The sequence below is a fragment of the Vicugna pacos genome, chromosome 7 (genome assembly GCF_048564905.1).
Source record: "Vicugna pacos chromosome 7, VicPac4, whole genome shotgun sequence".
Classification (NCBI taxonomy): domain Eukaryota; kingdom Metazoa; phylum Chordata; class Mammalia; order Artiodactyla; family Camelidae; genus Vicugna; species Vicugna pacos.
In genome coordinates, this window is record NC_132993.1 from 63756465 (window position 1) to 63780681 (window position 24217).

The following is a 24217-nucleotide window of genomic DNA, read 5'->3' on the forward strand; positions in this document are numbered from 1 at the left end:
GTTCGTCAGCTCACTGCATAGCAGTCCTTTTTAAGGTTATTGTTACAACTAAGATGGTCTCTGAAAATCAAACAGAAATGAATCATTTCTACTCTGTGTAATGCAGCCAGTTAAAAAGTACTGTATGCATAAAGCACTAAATATGTAAATCATATTTTCCTTTTTCTTTATGATGGCTCACATCATTTTTTTGGACACACACATAATCAAATACAAAGACATGCAGCTGCAGACTGCAGAGCAGAGATAGCAAAAAAGGAATCCATTTTCTTCCTATGTCTGGCAAGCTAGAAATTGAATGGCTGGATTCCACTAAATATATATGCACACTACCCCCCTCCCCTACCCCTATTTCTCTCTCTCTCTCCATATACATACATATACAATAATATACACACATACATGTATACGTGTAATACATACACATACATAATCTTACAGATGCACATATAAACATGTGAACCCCTCTACATGTGTGTTACACACAGGTGCTAAAATCATGTCCCTGCTTTGAGTAGATGTTTTCCAATTTGTCGTACTCACTATCGGTCAGCTCCCATAGCCGTGGGGGCAGGTCACTAAAATATTCATGGCTCAAGGCTGCCTGTGCTGATAGTCTGTTCTTTGGGGAACATTGTAGGAGCTTGGAGGCCAGATCCTCTGCATGGTTCACATAGCTGAGCCTGAAAACACAAGCAAACAAGAGAACTCAGAACAAACAAGAACATCCACTAAATAAGATAGAAGGCTCACGTAATTTTTCTGGACTTATTTGTTCCTGGTTAAGAAAACAAGCTACATTGCCTGTTGAAAAATAGAAAGAAGCAGAATTCACATTACTTCTTAAGAGTATCTGTTACTCTAAACCAGCTTTTATTCTTGATATCATGGTCTCATTGATTTCACATATTTCTGCTATAAGCAAAGGGTTGATACTTTCAGGATAGAATTAGGTCCCAAGGTAGAAAATTTCAGAAGATAATTTATCAAATAGTTGCCAGAATTTGTTTATAGAATATATGTACCACATATACATCTGGATACATTTACAGGAAAATTAATACAAACTAGACAGGAGAATTAAAATAAATCTATTAAATTCTCTTGTTACTAAAGTTATTTTTTCTTCTAAGAATTTACATTTTCTTACATTGACTATAAAATTATTGGACTAAGCACCCTTTCAAATATTAACAATCATAATATTAATATGCAGGTTAACAAAAGGGATAAGTTTAAACAATATAGAGCTGAATCAATTCAAGATGACCTTCAAAGCACCAGGAGACAGAAAAGTATGTGTTCTCAAGATTACCAAATAAGCAGAGCAGTAAAGTCGTCCATGTGGTACAACTCTCAAACAGGTAGCAGGCCACACAGTCCAGCCCTGCTTTGTTTTTCACAGAATCTCGATTTCACTGCTCAAGGCAATCAAACCCAGATAATTAACATAAAAATGATCGTAAAAGTCTTCCTAAGAATGACTACCAGTTATAGGCAGTTGAACATGTGTCGAGCACTTTCACACACTCCCACAGTTATTATTCCGACGAGGTAACTGTTTCCATCCAATAGCAGTGGGAGCTACGTGGAAGTCAGAAGACGTAGTGGGCTGCTCAGTCAGCAGGTGGAGCGGATTCAAGGCCATCTGGAACTAGCTAACTCTAAAGTGGTCTGCCTTTGCCAAGCTCTCAGATCATTTCTAAAGGCTTTTACCCACAGATTCTGCAACAAGATGCAATAAGTGCAGTGACTGAGGAGCCAGAAGAATGTGAAGAAAAGTTGCATCTGCTAGTGGGTATTTTTTCAAAAGCCTTGAAGCTATGAAACACACAATTAGCCAATAACTAACTTCCCTCAATGACCAACAATCCTCTCTCTTCCCCTCCTCAAGCAGCTCTTTAGTATTGATTTAAATTTGTTAAGGGTGGCGGCGGGTGGGGGGAGGGTGGACTGGGAGTGATGAAGAGAAAAGGAGGTAATGCCTTTGGGTAGAGGAAGAGAAAGGGAGAAGGGCAAAGAAAAGTACTCAGCCATAAAAAAGAGTAAAATAATGTCATTTGCAGCAACATGGCTGGACCTGGAGATTGTCATATGAAGTCAAGTAAGCCAGAAAGAGAAAGAAAACTACCATATGAAATCACCTATATTTGGAATCTAAAAAAATGAGACAAATGAACTTGTTTACAAAACAGACACACACAGACATAGAAAACAAACTCGTGGTTAGTGGGGGGTGGGGGGTGGAAGGATAAATTGGGAGTTTGGGATTTGCAGATACTAACTACTATATATAAAATAGATAAACAGCAAGGTCCTACTGTAGGGCACAGAGAACTCTATTCAATACCTTGTAATAACTTACAATAAAAAAGAATATGAAAAGGAATATATATGTATAACTAAATCACTATGCTGTACACAATAACACAACATTGTAAACTGACTACACTTCAATAAAAAATAAACAAAGAAAAGTTTACTCCAAAGATCCAATTAAGAGACCTTCTCACAAAATCTTCACAGGTGAAGGTCTCATGTCAGATGGGTCTGGTGTTTGGCTCCTACAATGGCTGTCTTTAAAAAAACCCATCAGTGGCTTGGCTTTAAATGTCTCTTCCTAGCAAAGAGAAATTTGTCTGCAGGAAAAGGAGGCATTCTTAAAATTCTCTATGGTTTTTTTCTTTCTTTCTTTCTTTTAAGAGGGCCCAGGGCTATCCAAATTATTCCTTCCTCTTCTTAAGACTTTCACTGTTATAAACTTTTCATTAGTATATTTCTAAATACCAAATGCAAAATTTCAGATAGGTAGACTTCATGGTAAAAACTGAACTGATATTGAATGTATAGTTTATATGTAATTATAATGAACAACACACTGGTATCAATTATACAGCTTTGATAAAACACAACAGGGCCAGATGGAGACAAGATCTGAGTTGCAGGCCTGAGTCTGTTACAACAGTGATGAACCACAGTATGTCTGCAGTCCTTCCGTCTCCACCACGCCATGCTTCAAACTTGAAGCACAGTTTCACTGTTTTGAGGAATTATAAATATTTATAGTTGTATCTCTTTTTGTAATTGATTGCTGATCACATTTAGATTTAATGCATATACATCTAAACATAAGGAGTTAACCAATAAGACATTTCCCCTCTCCCAAATTGACTAAACTTGTTAATAATGTCAATGAAATAATCAAATGCTTATTTGTGCTATTCAGTTTATACACAAACACTTAAATTATCATGTGAAATTTTAATTTAGAAAGTTTGCTCTCACTTGTGTTTCAAGAACCACTTTTGTTCCAACTCCTCATATGCATTTTCAACATCAGAATCTTCATCATTACCAGAACCATGTTCTGAGTCCATCTAAGCAGTCTGAGATAAGATACTTCCGGGATATCTTATTTGGAAGTTTTACCCCAGGCCGTAAGTTTGGAATGTTAGAATGATTGTGCTTGTTTTCCCACTGTGCTAGTATTTTAAAAAATCTTTCCCCCCCAACTTTTGTTTTATATATTCTAAATATATAAATGCTTAACACAATCTAGCATTGCTGTCTCTTCTGGGTAAATTTAGTCTTTAATCCTTCCATGATGACCTTCTTTCTTTAATAAAGCTTTCAGGACTAAAGTTCATTTTTTAAAATTAATTTAATAACCTCAGCTTTCTTTTGTTTAGTATTTGCCTGGCATACCTTTTGTCACCCTCTTACTTTTAATATTCAATACCCACAAATTAAAAATGTCTCATTCATAAATACTACATTGCTTGGTTTAATGTTTATTCAATTAAACAATCCCTGCCTTTTAAGGAGAAAATTTAGTCTATTTATATTTCATGATTACTGATAGATTTGGAATTACTGCTACCACTTAATCATATGTCTTATTTTGTCCTGCTTTATCTTTTTTCTCTTTTCTTGCCCTCTTCTGAACTGAGTTTTAAAATATCACATTTTCCATCTTCTATTTGAGAAGTTATACATTCTATTTCCATGTGTTTACTGATTACTCTTTTCCTTTTTTCCCCCCAATATTTATTTAGATCTTTGAACTCTCACACTAAGTTTTTACAAGCTGGTGTACAGTGACAAATTACTTCTCCCAAAGAACCATAATCATACATTCCAAATAGTATAAATACATGATTAAACTAACGTAGTGCACAGCACAGCATTTTATTAATCACATAACAAGAAAAACTGTAAGCATACAAATACTAAGTTATACACCTCAACAGGAATTAAAAATATGAAGTTTTTCTGGTTCATTAGCAGAAACTAACTTCTCTTTTTGTAAGAAAGATTGGGAGAGAAGGAAAAAACTAACAACAATAGTTGGCAAACAACCTCCAATAAAAATGGGAAAAAATTAAAAGGATTTTCAGAAATTTTATGATTTAGAATAACTTTATCTACAACAAATCATGTCTACCTTTAAAAAATATTGACTAAAGGGCACATTACATATATTCTACACAAGACAAGCACAATGTTTTGCTAAAAATACTTAACAGCTCACTCCCAGTCTTTTTTTAGGCCCTCTCTTTTAAGTTGCACCCTAAAGTGCAAACATTAAATTAACTTTAAGACATTTTTGTCTGGAGACATTACAGATACGAGCTTCTGTACAACGTGGACTTTACATGAACTTTACAGCTAGAGGTTTGTGATTTTCAAAATGGAGGTTTTCATAACGGCACAAAATGAGATTTATAGAAAGACATTAAAAAATCATTGTAAGACTTGGTCAAAAGCCAACAAAATCTGTGGTTACACGAATCTGATGTGTCCTGTTTTACATATGGGAGACAAAGACAGAGTAGCAGGCAAATAGCCATGCAGACTCTGCTATCAATGTTTGAAATGACTGAGGGGATAAATCACAGAAGATAGTTTCTGGGTTTTAATTCTGTACAATATTAAAAACATACAAGTAACCTGCTGGGTATTTCAGCACACAATCTCTCTAAATGTCTTACAATTTGATAAGATTCTGGCATGGGAATAGATCTGAAGAAGACTTATAACCCAATACTGCATGGTTTCAGGAAAGGTCAATTGATAAAAATGATCAGCACACTTTAAATGCTGAATAGCAAGAATCTTTTGCTAAGTTTCTAAACAGGCTGATCATAATCCAAATGCAGAGGCTGCAATTCTGCTAAGCTTGAGGCCTGATAACAGTGCTAATCAACGCTTCTATGAAAGCTTCATTAGACCTCATTCACCAAGTCTATATGTTGGCTAATATGTGCAATAAATTGCATCCTGTCTAAAGTTCCATTTCCAAGGAACTTAAGACATCAGGCAGCCCAGCTTTACTGACTGCAACCGTAGTTTCTATGACTACTGGTATCTATGAAGTGCAGCTGGATATACAAAGCTGCTTGCTTTTAAAATCTCCACTCCACTTTTGTCTTGTGAACTTTACTGCATCTTCATATTTCATTCCACTTTGAATTAATGCTAAGACGACAAGCACTGAAGCTCTCCCAAGACCTGCAACATGCTGATGGTTCTGTGTATGACTTCACAATAGTTGGTCACTTCATTTGTGCCATATTAATTTAGTTTAAAAAAACACTCAATGGGATTATATAAAATAAAAATTCTGCACATAGAATACAGAAATGATACAAAGAATGATGTAACTGAAACCACACAGGAAACTGAAATCTACTGCAATACACCACACTTGAGATTCTCAATGCTTTGCATATGAGGCTGGGAGTAATGGGAAGTGAAATAATCCTCCTGGCAAGCCTCGGCAATTCCGTAATCCAGTAATGAGGCAACAGAAAGGAAGTTCCCCCAGATTTGGCCCACCTACGTCAGAACTCTTACAACATGCTTTCCTGGTTTTAATTCATTTCTCCTGTGTCCTAGTTAAGCCTTCCAATGGACCTTCTTGGTGAAACAGCAATGAATTCCCAGGGTTCACTTGTCCATTCAGAGGTCATATTGTGTTCCTGCAATAATCTCCACTACCCTCCAAAAACTTAATAAATATGTGACCAAGAACATCACAGAACTGCCCAATCTGCAGCCAGTGGTGTCCGCCTTTGGGATAAGTTAGTTTAGTGTTTTTATACCATCAAGGATATCAGAAGAAATTTCCACACTTTATAAACCTTCACCCTTAGTTCTCCGAGTATATGGCTCTCTAACTTTGTAACCATTTAAAGTGCAGAGTTACACTTCTCTTTACCCTCCTGCCAAACAATAAAAGAACATAGGAACACTTGGAATTCTGATATTCCCATCTCTCATGTTATATTGCTTAATATTTTATTTCTATCTTTTACATTTCATAAGGACACACATTAAACACTGCTATTATCATTTAAGATTTGCCCATGTTTATCATGTATGTAATCATCTTTCTTCCCATGTTTCAGACATTCCTTCCCAGATCACTTTTTTGTATCTGAAATACAAACTTCAGAAGTTCTTTCTATGACTAAAGAACTTGGTGGCAAATTCTCTCAGTTTTGTTTTCCTACAGAGTAACAGCTGACTGCAGATACAATTCTACATTAAAGGCATTTCCCCTTAACTCTGAAGATACCATTTCACAGGCTCCTCTTGTTGCCTGTTAGCTATTCTCCCCCTCAGAATTGGGCAATTGTGGCAATGTACGGGGTTCTTTTGATTTAATCTGCTTGGTACTCATAATGTTTCCTGAATTTGAGGTTCCATGTCTTTCATCAATTTTGGAAAAAACCCCAGCCATTACTTTTTCGTATTACCTTTCCCCAATTCTCTCTCTGCTCTCATTTTGTAACTCCAATGTAATGCCATCCTATTAAAATTTCCATGTCTTTACATGTTTTTCATATTTTCCATCTATGAGTCCCTCTGTTCTCCTTGCTGGGTAATTACTTCAGAGCCATCTTCCAGTTCAACTTACTGTCTAATCAGGTGCATCTAATATGCTGTTTTCCCTATTCATTTTGTTCTTATAAGCTCTTTTTAAAATCTCTGGCAAATTTGTATTTTCAACTTTAATGGTTTCTTGTTCAGGTTTCAAAATTTGATCTCTTATTTCTTTACAATATTTCAAATATAGTTTTGTTCTATGTCTGAAGTTCAGGGCGAGGTGGGGGGAGTCCGGTTGTGTTGCTTTTGCTACTGACCCTCACCCACAATGACTTTTTCACATCTTATAATCCTGGATGTGGGGCTCATGCTGGGCTTCATTAACTTGTGGGAACCCTGAGGGGTCTGAGTGGAGAATATGTGTCTCTATAGGGATTTTCTTTGGCTTCCCTGGACCTCTTTCAACACCTAGGTACTCCAAATTTTTCTGTTGGCTTCTGAGACCAAGTGAGTTATGTAAATTTAAACCTAAACTTGTAGCATTCTCGGGGAGACTTCTTCATCCCCATTCAGAGCCAAGGGCAACGCAAACAACTGTCCTCGCAGTCTCTCTTTGCTGGAAGCAGACTTTTTTCTTTTTTTCTTTCTTTTTCATTTTTAGCCAGCCCATTACTGACTGAAGAGCTCTGAGGGTCTTGACTCTCTGTGGGGGATCTCAATTCCTATGCCCTACCTTTTTCAGGCCCACAGCCTTGTTTCCAGGCCCCCCAAGTGGCCCCACGTTCCTGTTTTAGCAACACCTCCAGTGCAGCTGCAACTTTAGCACCTACTTATCACTTTGGTTTCTTCATTATTAACCCCAGGAGATTTCACTTAATTTCTTCTTGGTTCAGCTATGCATATGCATTTCAATAGATATGCTTTTATTTTATCCAGAATTTTAGGTGATTTTTAGTGGTAGTAGAAGAGACTATTTTCCCCCCATAGGTATATATATTTATAATCTCTATAATCTAATTAGCTACTATAATATCATCTATACTTGTAATTTCTATCTTTTTCCCTGCAATAATCATCAAATTGGTTTTATTTTCTTGCCTTAAAAATAAAAAACTAATTCTTTTAGGTCACCTCTATTAAGCCTCAAAAATCAGCTAACCTAAATTGTTTCAGGACAATATCCCTTCACCACTCAACTTTATAGATGACTCTCAAATGTGTTATCCTAAAGAAAGAAGGCAAAGGCTGCATACAATATAATTCCATTTGTACGACATTCGACAAAGGCAAAATTACAGAAACAGAAAAGTGATCAGTGGTTATCTGAGGCTGGGGGTGGGAGAGGTTAATAAAAGGGCCCCGGAGAATTTTTTCAGCTGGCTGTCCATCAGGCCATCTAGAGAGGTGGGAGGGTGGGTCAGGGGGACGTGTCAAGGAAATTCAGCAGAGGGAGCAGTTTGGAGAGATGGGGTGTTGCAGGTTTTTCACAAGGAACATTCAGACACCTGGGGTGTGAGTGACTGACACGACTGACATCGGGACTTCTGTATTCAAAGGGGGCCCTGATGCCTCCAGGGATGTCCTAGAAAACGCAGAGACGCGACCACCAACGGTGAGGCCCGCCGACGGATTTCAGCACTGGACCCCGGGTTGCTGAGTGGGGTCTGCCTCAGGCTGTCGGAACCGAGCCGTCAGTGAACAGGGCGAATGCAGTGAGCTCTACGATCAAGCAGGGTCACGTGGACCGGGGAGGGGACATGGGTCTGGAGACTATCATGTCCATTTCATACTCATTTTTTAAAAAGTAAAAGATATTGTTTGTTGTTTGTGGAAACTCTTTGGGAAAAACCGTAAGGAATTTTAAAATTATAAACCTGGATGACAATGAAGAGAAACAATCTCTACTGAATTCAAAGTGTATTTGTGGAATCTTATATCATGAGTAACTGTCAAGCAAATATTTTTATAATACAGTTGAAAATAACAGTATTTTGCTATTCTAATAATAATAAATTTTCATCATTTTCCTAGTCTTTATCTAAGCAACACACACACATACTTAACCTGAGTTAAAAAAAAAGATATGAAAGAAGAGAACATGAATAGTGAAAAATAGCTTTAAACCATGAACACAGGGCAGGAGATTTTCTTTATTCCTTGTGCAGGGCAGTTTTCTGAGGAAGACGGAACAGATGGTCTCTAAGTGTTGTCTAGCTCTAAAGTTACGCGTCTTCCAATCTAGGAGGAATCTGAGTGTGAACCAGAGGCCAGGATGGTGAGCACGAACCTGCCATTGCTGGCCAAACACAACAGTTCCCTCTGCCACAGAGGCAACGATCCATCCAGTGGTGCCTCTCACTTCTCTTCACTCAACCCATCAGCTGACCGCTTTAAAAGCCCATCTACCTTTCTAAGCTATCCTGAAGAGAGGCAAAGAGCAAAGCAAATCCAGAGTCTTTTGCAGACTAAGGGAAACTGTCACAGTAGAGAGGAGAAAACTGAAAATGAAGGATGATAATGATGGTGCAAAAAAGAGGAAGAACTGGACAGCGGCAACGTGAAGAGGGCTACTTCCTATAAGCCAAGGCAGTTGGTAGAGTGTGGGGACATGACGCTTGTTGAATGACAGTGCTTGCTGGAGAACTGAGTGTATTAATTTTTTTAATACTTATTTTTTAAATGGAGGTACTGGGGATTGAACCCAGGACCTCATGCATGCTAAGCATGTGTTCTACCACTGAGCTATTACCCTCCCCTCTTAACTTTTATACTCACAGAAGGCTTACCTTACCTGAGAAGCATGAATTTAAAAAGTAAACAATCATTTTGGGCCAATAACATCTTAAGGTCAAATTCTGGTCCTTAAGGAACATCTTCCAAGCATACACATCCTAGAGATGACTTTTATTTATTTATTTATTTATTTTTGAAATGGGAAAGAAATTTGTCCATGTCTTTTCAAAGCTACTTTTATAAACTAGGCCTGCAAGGGGTTTTTGTTTGTTTGTTTGTTTTCACATTTTAGCTTCAAAAGACTCTCCCTAAGACTGATGATACACCTGCTTGTAGAACAACTTCAAGTTGCATTTTGTCCCTCAGAGTTGACTTCTAAACATCTCTGTAAAAATCTTCTCTGGGATTTATTAACATTTTGGCTCATGAAGGCTGGACATAATGAGCAGAGGTGTAACAGGTTCAGTTTACTTATTGAAGCATTCAGTGGAGATACTGATTACCATATAAAAGCTTAAAAGGAAATTTTAAAAAGGACAGAAAGTTACAGAACACTTCTCACTTGTACTCTATGACGGGGAAGAACTGCATGCACTGAAGCAGGACAGTGTGCTTTGTCTCCCGGGGCTGGAAACAGAGTGACCTGGAGTGAGCGAGTGACGTGGAGGGTCTCTACACTCCTGCTTTACTTGCTGTCACACTCGGCACAGAGCAAGGCCAGAGGGCCTGGGTCCTTTCGTTCCACAGTGCACATCTTGTCTCTGTGGCACAGATGCCAACATGGCCGCCGGCCACTGGACACAACGACTCATCTCCTGAAAATGATTTGTGAAGACGCCCACCCGCCCATCAAGACAAGTCTGCCTCCTCAGCTGCACGGACCAGATCTGTCAGGCACAGCGCTCCTTCCTGTCTACACATCAAAAGCGGAATGCTCATTAAGTCACCTTCTCATCAAAGTTCTGACTTAGAGGGAGGACTATGTTCATAAAACTGCTCTGATGTTTCAAAAAGTGACTTATTTTGTAGAAAACAGGCTTGAATTTATTCATGTTGCCAAAGAGGGGTTAGCAATTGGTCAAGCAGAACATGAAGGGAATCCCTGACACTGGAAGGAGCTCTTGGGGAAAATAAAGACTCATACAAGGAAAGATTTAGGTCTGTGCAGTGAACTTCTCAACTCCAGGTGCGGAGCCGTGGAACGAAACGAGAGGCAAGGCTCTTGGTTATGTTAATAATAAAGACAGGCTTGTTTAGCACTTAGACTTTCTTTGTCAATAAACAGCTGTTAAAAAAAATTAATGAGATTCCTCCTCTCAAGGTAAACAGATAACATTTTTATATTAGTTTCCATAAATAGTTTGTGTTCTTTTGTGCACAGAAAATTGTTCAACTCTCATTCATTTACTCAAGTGAAACTATTTAAGGACACAATCTCCCTGACAAACACTCATTCCCATAATGGTCAGCTCACTTAACTGTCAAAATGCTGTGTAATGATAATACTATTTGTAAGGAGCTCTACAGTTTACAAAGTGCTTTCACACATACCATTTTATTTCATCTGGACAATCGAAGGGCCATATTTACCACATGGAGAGCACCTGGATTTCTGATTCTTTGGTGTCTATTACATGTCATATCAAAGATTTATTGCATATATATATATATATATATATACACACACACACATATACGTACACGTACACACACACACACACACACCAAGCTGTATGTTATTTGGTTGGTAAAGTCATTATTTGACTACTTTAAGGTTTTTCTTAAGGACACCTTACATATTTCTACATTTCTCTCTCTTCCTTTAATTCTGAACCACTATAAAGACTATTCTTTCCATATGCTTAGCACCTCCATGGCCCTATATTAAATAAACAGGGGAGACAACAGGGAGAGTCCAGCCTTACATGAACAAGATGAATAATCCCTAAAGCCAGTCATTCTAATCTGCACTGCTAGGTCTTCCCTTCAGATCTAACCCTCACTCAAGACATAGTTGCCCTTGCAGTAAACTCTATCTGGTGGAAAAGTACAGAAAGTGCTTATAGAGCCCTCAGCAGGATGTGAATGAATTGAGTTTTTGAAAACGCTAGCACTGACACTCTTAAGAGTATTATAAACTGCCAAACTGTCAGCCAGAAAAAGGAAAACATTAAATTCTTGCTTTGGATTTCAGAGCTTAGCTAGATAATATTTACCCCACATTTCCTAGCTTTGATTTTATTTATGACAATTTTCTACCCTCACCAGGAAAAAAGAGATGTCTTTGAATGTTTAAGTTCACTATGAAATCAAAGAGTGGTCTGGCTGTTAAAAATTGGTTAACTTATGTAATTATACCAGCCTTTTCCATGTATTAATATGAAGGTATAGATTTTCATATGTATATTTCATAAACTTATGGATGCAGATATTATAATAAAATATTCATGGAGAAAAGCTAATATAAGTGAACTTCTTGTTACAGCCTTTCAACAAAAGCCCTGTGTATTTAGACCTACTTTTACTTTATTACAAAGGTAGTAACTTACTTACAGGAAAGAAATGGTTAACCAGTTCATACACTTTTTTTGCAGACTCCACTTTAATCTCCTTTCCAGTTCTTCTACAGCACCTTGCAGCAGTAACTTTCAGAGTTGTGAAATTGTTGTTTTTAGTGGCTTAAATGAGACACTATAACCAATAGGCACTTAACCTCTATTTCTACTTGCCTAAATAGTATAATTTCAAAAAATTCCTCTAAGATCGGCTAGAGTTTGCAAACACTGACATTTTTCTTTCATAGGAATAGCAAAAGCCTGTCAAGCATTACATTAATATTTTAGAAAAAATTCCTAGATTTACTTGACTAGTGATTATATTCTATGTTTTTGTTCAGTATTTCACTTTAATAACGTGGTTAACAGCAGAAGAGGTGCACAGGATTACTTTTCAATCCTCTGACTGAAGGACATGGTAGAAAAGGATTTATCTTATTTCAGTAAAATAAATAAATAAAATACATGAATAATAATAATTAATCCTTGTAGTCAGAAGGATAAATGCTTACGGAATACTTAAAAGAAAATTCTAAACTCACAAATCAGTGTAGAATATCCTCAAAACCCAAAGGACGTGCATTCAACAGAACTGACTTCGAACTTCCTAGTTATTTTGTGTATTGTTACATCCAGTCATAAACACTACACCTTTATAACCATATGACCCTCCCCCACATGGAATTCCAATGTCACCTGAAGGACATCAAGCAACTCATAAACTTTCTGACTTTTGGACACAGATCAGGAAAAAGTGAGCACCCCTCCATACTTCACAGGACTGCTGTAGATATCGAGCTTTTCTTACCATAACTTGTTTAAACCAATTATAGGACCATATTATTTCACCTATTTCACAAGTTTTCAAAATACTTTTATTAAATCAAGAGTGAAGCAAAGCAAATTGTTAATGAATTTTCTACCCATGTGATGTTTTTGATATTTGTGTTATTTAGAGAATAAACATCGTCCAATTTTCCTGAATTCAAAGTGGTTGATTATAGCACTGTTTTATCAGAAAAAGACAACTCTCATATTTTAATGATAAAACACTGCATCAGGAGTTTAAATTCAAATCTGTATTTGTCAAAAAAGAAATCAATACACATTAAACTTCAGTAATGGCTTATGTTTTTACATTTCAGATGGATCAGTTATAAATACTTAGTCCAGATTACACAGGCACTGTGAAAACATTTTCACTCTAAAAGACTCCTGCAAAACACTTTACCATTATTGGTGTATCTCTATTACGGTAAACTGAGTTAATGGAAAACGGTAACTTCACAGCCTTTCATGCCTCTGAAACCCTATAGAAGTTACAAATCTCATCATCAGAGGCTGGTTTTGGAAGCCAGTATCTGCTTCACCAGAATGGAACAGTGTGTCCTTCGCCTGTAAACAATGCTAAAAATAGCTTCTGAAAGTTATCATTTTGTGTGATATTATTGCACCAAAAGAAAAAAAAATTCTTTAATCCTGAAAAAAAAACTCTTTAAAGTTTGTGTTCTCAATAAACCTTTCACTGAGAACTTAAAATATAACTTCGTAATGCAATAAATGCCCTAACAAATATATCAGATTTTTCACTTAATGCTTTTTACAGGCTTAAACCAAATGGACTAAAAGGAAATCACCTTTTACAGTCCGACTCCTACAGGAAGAATGCCTTGCTGTTACGCTTTTTAAAGAAGGCATGGTGAATTTATATCAACTTTGGCGAATCTTGAGGCATGATAAAAGGAAGAAAAATACCAGCACAGTTAACATTCCACAGAACTCTTTCTTCACATGTTTATTTCCTTAGAGACTGGACATGATCCAAGGTAATAAGAAAAATGTAAAAAGGAAATTTTTTTTAAAGGCAAACGACATACAGTTTAGCATCCTATAGTGATAGAGAAGAGATAATGTTTCCCTACCCCTTAAGAAAAAGGAATTGCTGTTTTTTTACTTTATTTTATTTTTTAATTTTTTGGGGGGTAATTAGGGTTTTATTTATTTATTTTTTAATGGAGGTGCTGGGGATTGAACCCTACGACTAAGCTATACCCTTCCCCACGGAATTACTGTTTCGTAGGTTAAAGATATTACGAAACAGTTCTCCCATTTAAATCAATATGAAAGAATATTCAGTGAGGACAGAGCTTATGGGTTAATAAGGTTTGGTTCCAGGCAAATGAAGAATATATTTTCTGGGTACTCTCATTTCAGCTTCTTTATCTTATGACATTGAATCTGGAATTGGAAAATACATGACTTCATTATGATGTAAAGAAGAACTGGACTGTGTGCTTACGTCTAAAACAAGACTTGGATTAAGACTGAACAGCTGGGTGTCCTCTAAAAAGGGCCTGATGATCCTTAGGAAGAAAAGTCATATAGCTTTTGATACTTAACTGTTCCTTATGCATGTAATTTTTTATTCTACTGTTTTCAGAAATCATATGAAGCATTCCCTATGTTTTCAAAGTCTTATAATACCACCCTAACATTGTTGTGTAATATTTCACTGGGCTCATGAATCATGACTTATTAAACATCTCCCTATTCCCTTAATCTTGGTTAAGTTGGTACCAAGATTTTTTTTAAATTTAATATATAATATAATGAGAACCTTCGGGCACTAGGTTTGTATATTCCATTGATTTATTTTCCTGGGAGAAGCTCTAAAGAGTCAAATTAATAGGTCATAAACATAATTCCCCAGGCTTCCTATTGAAAGCGAAGTAACATCCCAGCTGTAGCCTGCACGGCCTCTCCTGAGCTGGCCCCCGCCTCCAGTCTCCAGGCTCGTCTCCTCCCCCTCTCCTCACACTCACTGTGCTCCTTACCACGGAGCGCCTTCGTCCTTCAACTTGTACTTTTTGAGCACCTACTATGTGATGAGCTCTGTCACAGGTACAAAGGATATACAAGCAAATAAAATGGTCAAAACCCCAGGCTTCATATGCTGATAGCTGGCCAGTGCTACTCCTTTTTGTCACATTGCCTGTTCTACTGTCTCCATGTACTTGTCACTCTCTGAGATACCTTTGTTTATTTTTACTTGTTTATTGTCCCATATACTCTAGAAGGCGAGCGCTATGAGAACAGGGGCCTCGTCTGTGCGTTTCTGAGTGGAAGAGCTTTTAGATGGTGCTAAACCATATGTGCCACAAATGAGTATCTTCGCAGCTTTTAACATGTTTCCATGATGTTTTCCATGCTGTTTATCAGTCTACAGTGGCATCAGCAGTAAATAAATGGGCCCATTTCTCTATCGCCCTATCAGCACTGGTGTTTAGGAAGGTAGAGGTTATCGATCTGGGGGATGGGGGCTAAGGAAGGGTTGTTTGATAGACAGCATAGAAGACACTGAAGTTATCTTTTGGTTTTAAAAAAATATTGCATTAAAATGTTATTTATCTTGATTACTACGTTTTTTGGAGGGCGCTTCACCTTCAATTCTGAACCAAGGGGAGCGCCTTAGTTGCCTCATCCTAGTCTCAGTCCTGCTATGTAGAAAATGGCAAATGAGGGATATATTTATAGATTTGTTCTTGAGGCTACAATATAATTGAGCACAGGGAAGTAAATTTTCTAAAATAAGCTGAAATGCATAAAAAAGGAATGAAATAATGTCATTTGAAGCAACATGATTGGACCTAGAGATTATCATACTAAGTGAAGTAAGTCAGACAGACAAATACCATATGATATCAGTTATATGTGGAATCTAAAAACATATGGTATGAACTTACTTACAAAAGAGAAAGAGATTCATAGACATAGGAAACAAACTTACACTTACCAGGTGGGGATGGGGGAAGGGAGGGATAGATTGGGAGTTTGGAATTGGCTGATACAAACTACTATGTACAGAATAGATCAGCAAAAAGTCCTATTGTACAGCACAGAGCACTATATTCAATGGCTTGTAGTAACATGTAATGAAAAAGAATATGTGTATATGTATGTGTGTGTGTGTAACTGAATCACTATGCTGTACATCAGAAACTAATACAACATTGTAAGTCAAATATATATATATATATTTATATATATATATAAAACATGCAAAAATAAATAAATAATATAAACCGAAATGTTACTATCAGAAAAACACAAATTATTTGAGAGTTATTTTCAGGATTAAATGAGATACTGCAGACACAGCATTTGGCAATGCTTCAGGCACATCTATGTGCACCATGAACAAGTGTGGCTGTTGGTATTTACGATAAATATTACTGCCAGTGCTTCACCACATCTGTGCATGTAAAAAATTAAACTGATCCTACTAAGAGCAGTAAAAGGATTAAGACTATAATATTCGCTCCCAAATCAGAGTCCCTAAAAATTCTCTGGTAGGAAACACCTCATTGGGAGATTTTGTTGTTAGACAAGCTGTAGCATCTGCCTCTTATTTTAAGATTTTGTAAACGTGTTTAGCAGTGTTACCTACCAAGGCGTACTACCTTCTTTGCCAGTCTCCCCTTTACTCTTGACTATACTTGTCCTCTTTCTAAGTGTCCAATGTCTTCCTCGTTCTATGGCTCACCATGACTATAGTTCTTTCTCCGGCTGGTCTTCTATGTCTTGATTTCCTCCTGCCTAGCAGGCCCTAGGGTGCTGACCTTAAGCCCAGATTTATCAAGACGACAGTGAAAGCACGTCATCTTCTCTGCCGTCTCTTTTCTCCTTTTCTCTTCCCAACCCTTCTGTTCAGCTGCTCCCCAAATAGAGTGACTCACAACCATCTGAACCAGGGCCCTCAGAACTGTACAATATCAAGCTGACATCTACTAAAATACTGGGTCACTGCAGCAAGTGTTTGGAGAGGGTTTACTGTAATTTTTTACATGGCCAAGGCTGACGCCAAAGTTAGTATGGAGAAAACATCTTTTGTTGTGTTTGTTCTGGTTTTGTGGTTCGAGGCCTGAAAAATAATTCATCCTACTCTGCGTGTGATGTATATTACAAATATGAGAACTGTTCAAGGAGAGATTTTTTTGTAATTTTTAGAAAAAATATTTCATGTATTTCCGTCAAAAGACATCATTTCCTCTGACATTAGAATATGCAATATAAGGAATGATTTTTAGCAACGAACCTGCAGGGTGTATTCCAACTCGAGAAGAGTTAAGACATGGTACCTTATTCTTCTCCTGGTTCCAAGCCCTTGCCTTTGACCTTTCATTTTTCTCTCTCTCTATACCTGTACGAACCTGCACATGGTAGCATGGCTATTATCAAATAATCTAAAGTGCTTCTGGAGTTGGCAAATGGCTGTTCTCAGCACAGAAACAGTTGTTACATTAGAAAAACTTCAGTCTAATGATTTTTCTGCAGATAACTCACATGCCCATTAACAGATAGTCAACCAGTCTTAAAATGGCAGGGAACTGCCTTTGTACACGAGAGCTCAGGCTTAACGCCCAATACTAACAAAGCACTGACAAGAACCTTAAGATCCCTCTCTATTGTGCTCTCTCGTGCCCTTTGGTGTAGGGATGCTAAGCTTTTCTGAGAGGCCAGTCTCTTAAAAAAATAACGTGGCTACCAACCATCCTTGCTTTCCTCTCTCCTAGTGTAAGGCAGCTGTGGATCCGGGGGTACAGGAGCTACAAAGCATGGTTTGATGGTGTGCAAAGAATAGGCAGAGGCTGTGCTTATCGGAAGTGAGCACAGCCTCTGCATTGCACGTTCCTTTATTCCTGCCTTTAATGCTACATTTGGCTCTTTATAAAAGACGATTTCTAATGGAAGGGTGACATTCCATATCCATTTGGGCTTAAAGGTCTCCTAAACTGGCATAATTGCTGAACTATCCATCTTCTTGAGCACTGATTCTATCTTTACAGCTGAAATGAAAGATAAATGAACAGAATTTAAAGCTGCACATTTATTATCATCTAGGTCCAATGACTTAGAACTGCCAGGTATATGAAGGTAAGGGTGTTTTCACTCGTATCTCTAACAGGAGGCAGAAGCTAGTGGCATGACACAAACTATTAAAGAAAAAAGAGTCTGTCTTTGTTTTAAAATCAGCAATATCAATACTAAAAGAAACAAAAACAAAAAACCAACAAAAACAACAAAACAAACAAAAAACCAACCATATCAGCATAACGTGGAAAACTAAGTCATTTGTAGATGATATGTAAAAATACGGAAGCATTTAAAAAAAAAAAGCGATTACTTGGCAACTGATAAGAACATTTAAAAGAACAGCGAGGTCACTTGAGAGAGGATGGGACAAACACGGGCCTTATCTGTAGTTAATGTAAATAGCTGTTTCATACCTATATGGGGGAGGACACTCCAATTTAGGGAATCTGCTAACTTGTGTCAAGCTCGTATGCAGTTGGACACACTTGAGCACACTGTCAAGTTTTACTTCTATATTTAGGGAAAAACAGATCTAGAAGTGGCAGAGCTGAGACTGTGAAATGGCCAGTGCCCCCAGAATCAGTGCTGTCCAAATGCCAGGCTTTAAGACCCCATTCTGGAAACCCAGGAGACAGGCGTTCAATATTCAACAAAATCGAAGAATTTGAAAATTGAAAATCTCTCAGATGTTCTATGAGAGAGAAAATCCTGGGGCAGCGTCAGAGGATTTGGATTTAAGCCTATAGCTATACGAGAAAGAAATAACTGAGAGAATAAAAGCCTGGGCAGTAGGTTTTTAGCTGCAAAATCTAATCCACCTCACAATATATTCTGATAAAACATTTTGTTATAAACTGATCAGAAGTCATGGTCTGTTCTGCACGTTCCAATTTGGTCACCATAAGCCACATGTGACCATTTAAATTTTAATTAATTAAAATTAAATGAGATAAAAATGAAATTCCTCAATTGCATTAACCATATTTTAAGTTAATGGCCCCACGTGGCTGGGAGCTACCATGTTGGACGGCGCAGATATAGAACATTTCTATCATGCATCAAGATTTACCGGACAGTACTGCTCTATCTTTCAAAGATCTCCTGCAGTTTCTAGAAATTTCTAAAATAAAAAAATGCATACTTTATACACTGGAAAGATTTTATTCTTTAGATAAAGAGCAGAGATTGTATTGAGAAAATCAGTAACTGTAGCTACAGAGAGGAAGGCTAGGTCAGGGATTACGTCAAGGATCTGCTGGCCTGTTACGAGAAAGAGCCTAAAATCATGATGGATGGATGATGTCCCTGTGGAAACGTTTTTTACTTCCTTGGGAAAAATAAGAGACATTAGAATTCCTTCAGGGTCACAACCTAAAAGTAAGGGATGTAACGTTGCCGAATTCTAAGACAAGAGAGTAAAGCCTCATTTGACCACCAAATAAATTAGAACTGTGGGTACAATTCCACTTAAATTCTAAACTTCAGTCAAAGGTGACAAGAAATGAGAGACAAATGGAAAAATCCCACTTGTATTCATCTTTATAAATAAAATCATAGGCTTATTTCCAGTTGGAGACAAAGGCATGGAACCTGGAGCAATCTTTCAGTGGCCTCCAAGGCAGCTGAGCCAGTTCATAAAGATGTCCCCCGTCCAGGTAGACGCCCAAAGCAGCAGATGGACAATCAAAGCATGGAGCAGCACTGACTTCTCTACCTGAAATATCTTACTTGTTTTGCTAACGGAAAAAAAAAAAAATCAGTTCTTATCTCACATACTTTATGGAGATAAGCAGCTGTCCTCTAACCTTTTTTCCCCAGAACATGCTGCCCTCTAGAGGCCAAACAGATATAACATAAGTAAGGACAATGCATAAATAAGGGCCAGTTACATCCAAATTAATAGGACTGGCAGTCAAGATATGGTGAAAAAGAGGGGAGGCAGCTGATTGCATCTATTGTCTGAAAGATTTTAGGATAAAATGAGAAACAATCAACATTTATAAGCCTCTAGTAAACCTTTCCTCTTCAGCTGACATAAATATGAGAAATCATAAATAGTACCAGAGTCCATTACCTAACAGCATTTTCCTGGAGAAACTTAAAAGTGTCAATAGTCACCTTTCCTTTGTTTTAAGGGAGGAGAGGGTGTGGAAGGAAGAGGAAGAATAAAGTGGTTTAACAGCTTTTACTAATATCTCCAAAGTATGTCAGTTTGGATCTAAAACTTACTGTATTAAAACTAGACCCTGAGTTGGAAAGTAAGAGCCAATGAATTCAAAGGAATAGACATGATTTTATCTCTGCTAAGAGTTTAATCTTTTAAATCTTGGCCACAGTAAAGTGGTCAAAATCTGGCCTAAGAAATGAGAACCACTCTTCATCTTTACTTCAAGTCAATTCTTCCCCAACAGTCAGGCCATAAACACACACACACACACACACACACACACACACACAGAGCTGGGATGTTTATTGGTTTAGTCACTAAAGGACTTAGCTGGACAAACATCACAAAGATGATGGCTGATTTAATTGAATTTATGATCAAATGTTTTCCATTGCAGGAAGAGTGAGAAATCACTTATGGGGAGATTTGAATAATTTAAGGGAAGTTCTCTATTTGGCATTATGTTTGTATATCAAGTCTGGAGGGATTAAATTCAGCTGAGGCCTGGCAGAGAATTCACATACACACACACACAAAGATACGGTGTACTTTAATGCAGCAAGGGCCAGAATATTGATCCCTTTGTGTTAAAATTTCTATTGACTCGTATCTCATTTACAGTCTGGGTAATAACACACACACACACACACACACACACACACACACACACTCTCACGATGAGACTTAAATTGTAAACCACTCCTGGATTTTTCTGAGATCCCCAAAATACTGAAATTATCTAAAAATGCTCTTTTAGATAAGAAAAAGAACTGATTTGGGGATTACAGTATATGTGTGTTTAAGGCATTTTAATTTATCTTTGTTGTTTTGTTAAGGACATAAAAAAAGCTATCGTTAAAGTCACTCCCGTGATGGATGTAACAAGGTAACATGGGACTTGTGCCTTCGGGTACGGACTTGGCTCAGTGTCTGAAAGACAAAGTAGTTTCCTTTGGCACCACCTACCCATTTGCTCGCCAGGGATGACTGGTGAACCAGACTAAGGTGCTGCTTCCAGGCTTTATTCTTTGTGTTTCTAGAGATAAGTCATCTATCCAGCCCATTTAGGAGCCAGAAACAGCAAGAATGATTACTTTTAGGGTCACCAGTGAAATTCTTGGGTCAAGCGAACACCCAGGCCCTGTGCACCTGGTTCAGGCTTACCCGTCAGCTCACGTACAGAGAGCATCACAGGTGCTTTGAACTTGGTAACAGTATTTGTCTATGGGCTTCTCTCAATTTAATTAGGAAAACTGTCTAACAGACGCATTTCAAAACTTAGGATAAATCTCAGTTTCACACAAATTATGTACAATGCTATTTGCTAACATAACACTCTTAGGAAGAAACTGCTGGGCAAGTATTTTTTTAAAAATCATTTCGTGACCAAGAAACTCAGCACATGTTCCCAGGAAGGTAGAAGGAATACAGAAGGATATTCCAGATGTCTGGGGACCGACCCTATGTAGCAGTGGTGTCCATGTTCAAGGACAACTGCTTATTTTGAAATGAATGAAGCGCTTGGACTGGAAGGAGAGGGCAGGGCGTGCTGAAAACCAGGAGCTAGTGCTTCCTGAAAGCCCCTGTTCATCCATATCTGCACCTCACTCATTCCTCACAACAATCCTGCCAAGGGTCTTAAAGACGGAAAATCTGGGTCTCGGATCCTGAATAGTATATGGTTCAGTATTGGATCTAGGATTGAAATTTGGCCCGTGCTGCTTCAGAACTGTGGTTGGGTATTACTCCTTAATGAGCTGGATGGCGGAAGGCAGGTTTTAGACCAGAAGTGTGTACTTTTGGATGAGGAGTCTAACACGTAATCTGAAAGGATGAAAAACCATGGCTGTAGCTGACTCCCAGGCCTGGCACACATTGCCAATTAGTGAGAGAGAAGATGGACATTTTCTGTCTATCAAACAGCGAATAAAAAATTCGTTCCTGAAAGATAGCAAACAGCACGGGGCCTGCCCTTGGCCATCACCAGGGTTATTAATGTCAGCAAACTCTTTGCTACAAAAAGAAAGACATGAACGAGAAATCTGGCAATGACACAAAATGAGAGAGGATAATTCCCTGGGGGTAGTGGGAGCTGTGCGGAATGGGTGATAAGTCTCACTAGCAGGGCCCGAGTGGGTGGCCAGCAGGCCTGTCATCCCCAGCACTTGGATTGTCACAAACTTGCCTTTATCCCAAAGGCACATTACCCAGCAGTGGCTCAGGAGAGGCCCTAACTGATGGTGTGGGTGGTCAGCCTTCTGCAAACACTGTTCCCCAGGATAGAGGAAGCCAGGTTTCTACTCCACCCCCCGTTCTCCCACTGGGAATGAAAGACACCAGGTCCCAGAAGAGCTCTCCTGATGAAAAGTCATAGTGAGAACAAAATAAATCCAGGTATTGATAAGCCTACTCAAAGATCAGGGGTTTTAAATGGATAATATTTCTTTCATAAGATTCACTCTGGGGTATATCTTCCAAACTGTAATTCTCAATAGCACTGATCCTTTGACTTCACCAAGCATTTTTTTTTTATTTCAAGCTATAAAATGGAGATGATACTATCTGCTCTACCTCCCAATATTGTTATAAGGACATGAAGATGGGACAACGTGTACGAAAGCCAACTCTGTATCACTCAAGGCTGTCTGATTACCACTACCACCCCCATCACAGCCAGCACTAAGGACTCACAGGTGTGTGTCAGGCCTCTGACTAGGTCGCCTCACGTGTGATCATATTTATGCTGCTGCTGCTCTGAGTGACAGGCTGGGCCTTTGGCAGATCTGCCATCTTCTCTTGGGCAGCTTTCTCTTTGTCCTTCTGGCACCTGCCTCCAACCTGTGTCTTTGCACAGAACTTTATGCTGTCTTCTTTGACTCCCACCAGTTCCTGCAAACCATGTCCTATTTTAGGACCTTCCCTTTTTCCCCTTCAAGAATCTACTCTTCAGTTTTCTAGAAGAACTGCTCTCTGGTGAGTGGCAAGGGGTTTAACAAATCAGATCAACATCACATCTATATAATGCTTCAGGAGCTGAACTAATGATTCATTTATAAATTATTCTCGTGAAACTGAATGAATGTTTCTCTGAACTAAGACTGTCAAGCAGGCGGAGGAGACTTTGTAGCCTCCAGACTGTCCAGGTGTCGAAAACTGTATTTACCAGGGTGTGATGAGGAACTACATCCCCACGTAGCCTCCCAATGCTGGACTCAAATCCCGAGAGCTGGGACGTTGACAACTGCAGCTCCAGCTCATCCTCTGAGTGAAGAGAATGGAATTCCAAAATGTCTGCTCTAGTGTCTGCATTAGAGCTTGTCACCCCAATAAACCCCTCCTTAAAAAAGTGCATTGATGATGTAAAGTCCAATTTCTTTGAAAATACTGTGAGAAGAAATCTCCAGGCACTAAATAAATTAAAACTGCTACTTTGAAGTAAACAGAATTATAACAAAAATGATCAACAATGAAAAAAATGTGAAACTGTAGAAAGAGGTTAAACTCTGGCTCGACTCAACTGCTCCACCTAGTGGCAGTGACTATGCTTACCTTCCTCTAACATTTCTAAGCAGCTAGTAGAGAAACCAAAAGCATGAACTTACTTTTCAGTGTATGATTATTTTAGAAAATTTTAGGTCAACTTAAAACAATAAGGCAGAGTAGCAAACAGGACTTTTCTTTCTTGAGAAGGCACTGACTTAAATCTTAATGTGATGCAATTAGATATCACAAGAAAAATACAATAGAGAACTACCAATATAATTATAGTGAAATTTGTTATTTCTCTAAATATTATTTTAAATACATTAGGTTTTACGCACATGGAACACAATTATCTAGCATGTCATTTTTAAAATATGTTTTGGAAGTTAACCATCAAATCAGGTAAAATACTCAAGAAAAAGTTCAAGAACACCAAGTCAGAAAACACTTCTAAAATCTCCTAAATTAGGGTTTGGGATTCTGCTGGTACATTCAAATATACGCGGGTAAATGTTTTAGTTTCTATTTTTGCATTTCCACCACGGTACAAAACAATGTCTCTGAATTAATTGGA

The 24217-nt window shown here is 38.0% G+C and overlaps 1 protein-coding gene across 13 annotated transcripts in view; it reads right to left on the bottom strand.

Annotated features, from left to right (window-relative positions):
• The window catches only part of CDK14 (cyclin dependent kinase 14), a 566062-nt gene that overhangs the window by 81459 nt on the left and 460386 nt on the right, over window positions 1-24217 (bottom strand). For all 13 annotated transcript variants that reach the window (XR_012074504.1, XR_012074505.1, XM_072965036.1 and 10 more), the window contains one exon: window positions 544-683. Coding sequence is in view for 11 of the 13 variants with exons in the window: in XM_072965036.1 (XP_072821137.1) it covers window positions 544-683 (140 nt within the window). In the remaining 2 variants the exon portion in view is untranslated. The remainder of the gene's footprint in view (window positions 1-543; window positions 684-24217) is intronic.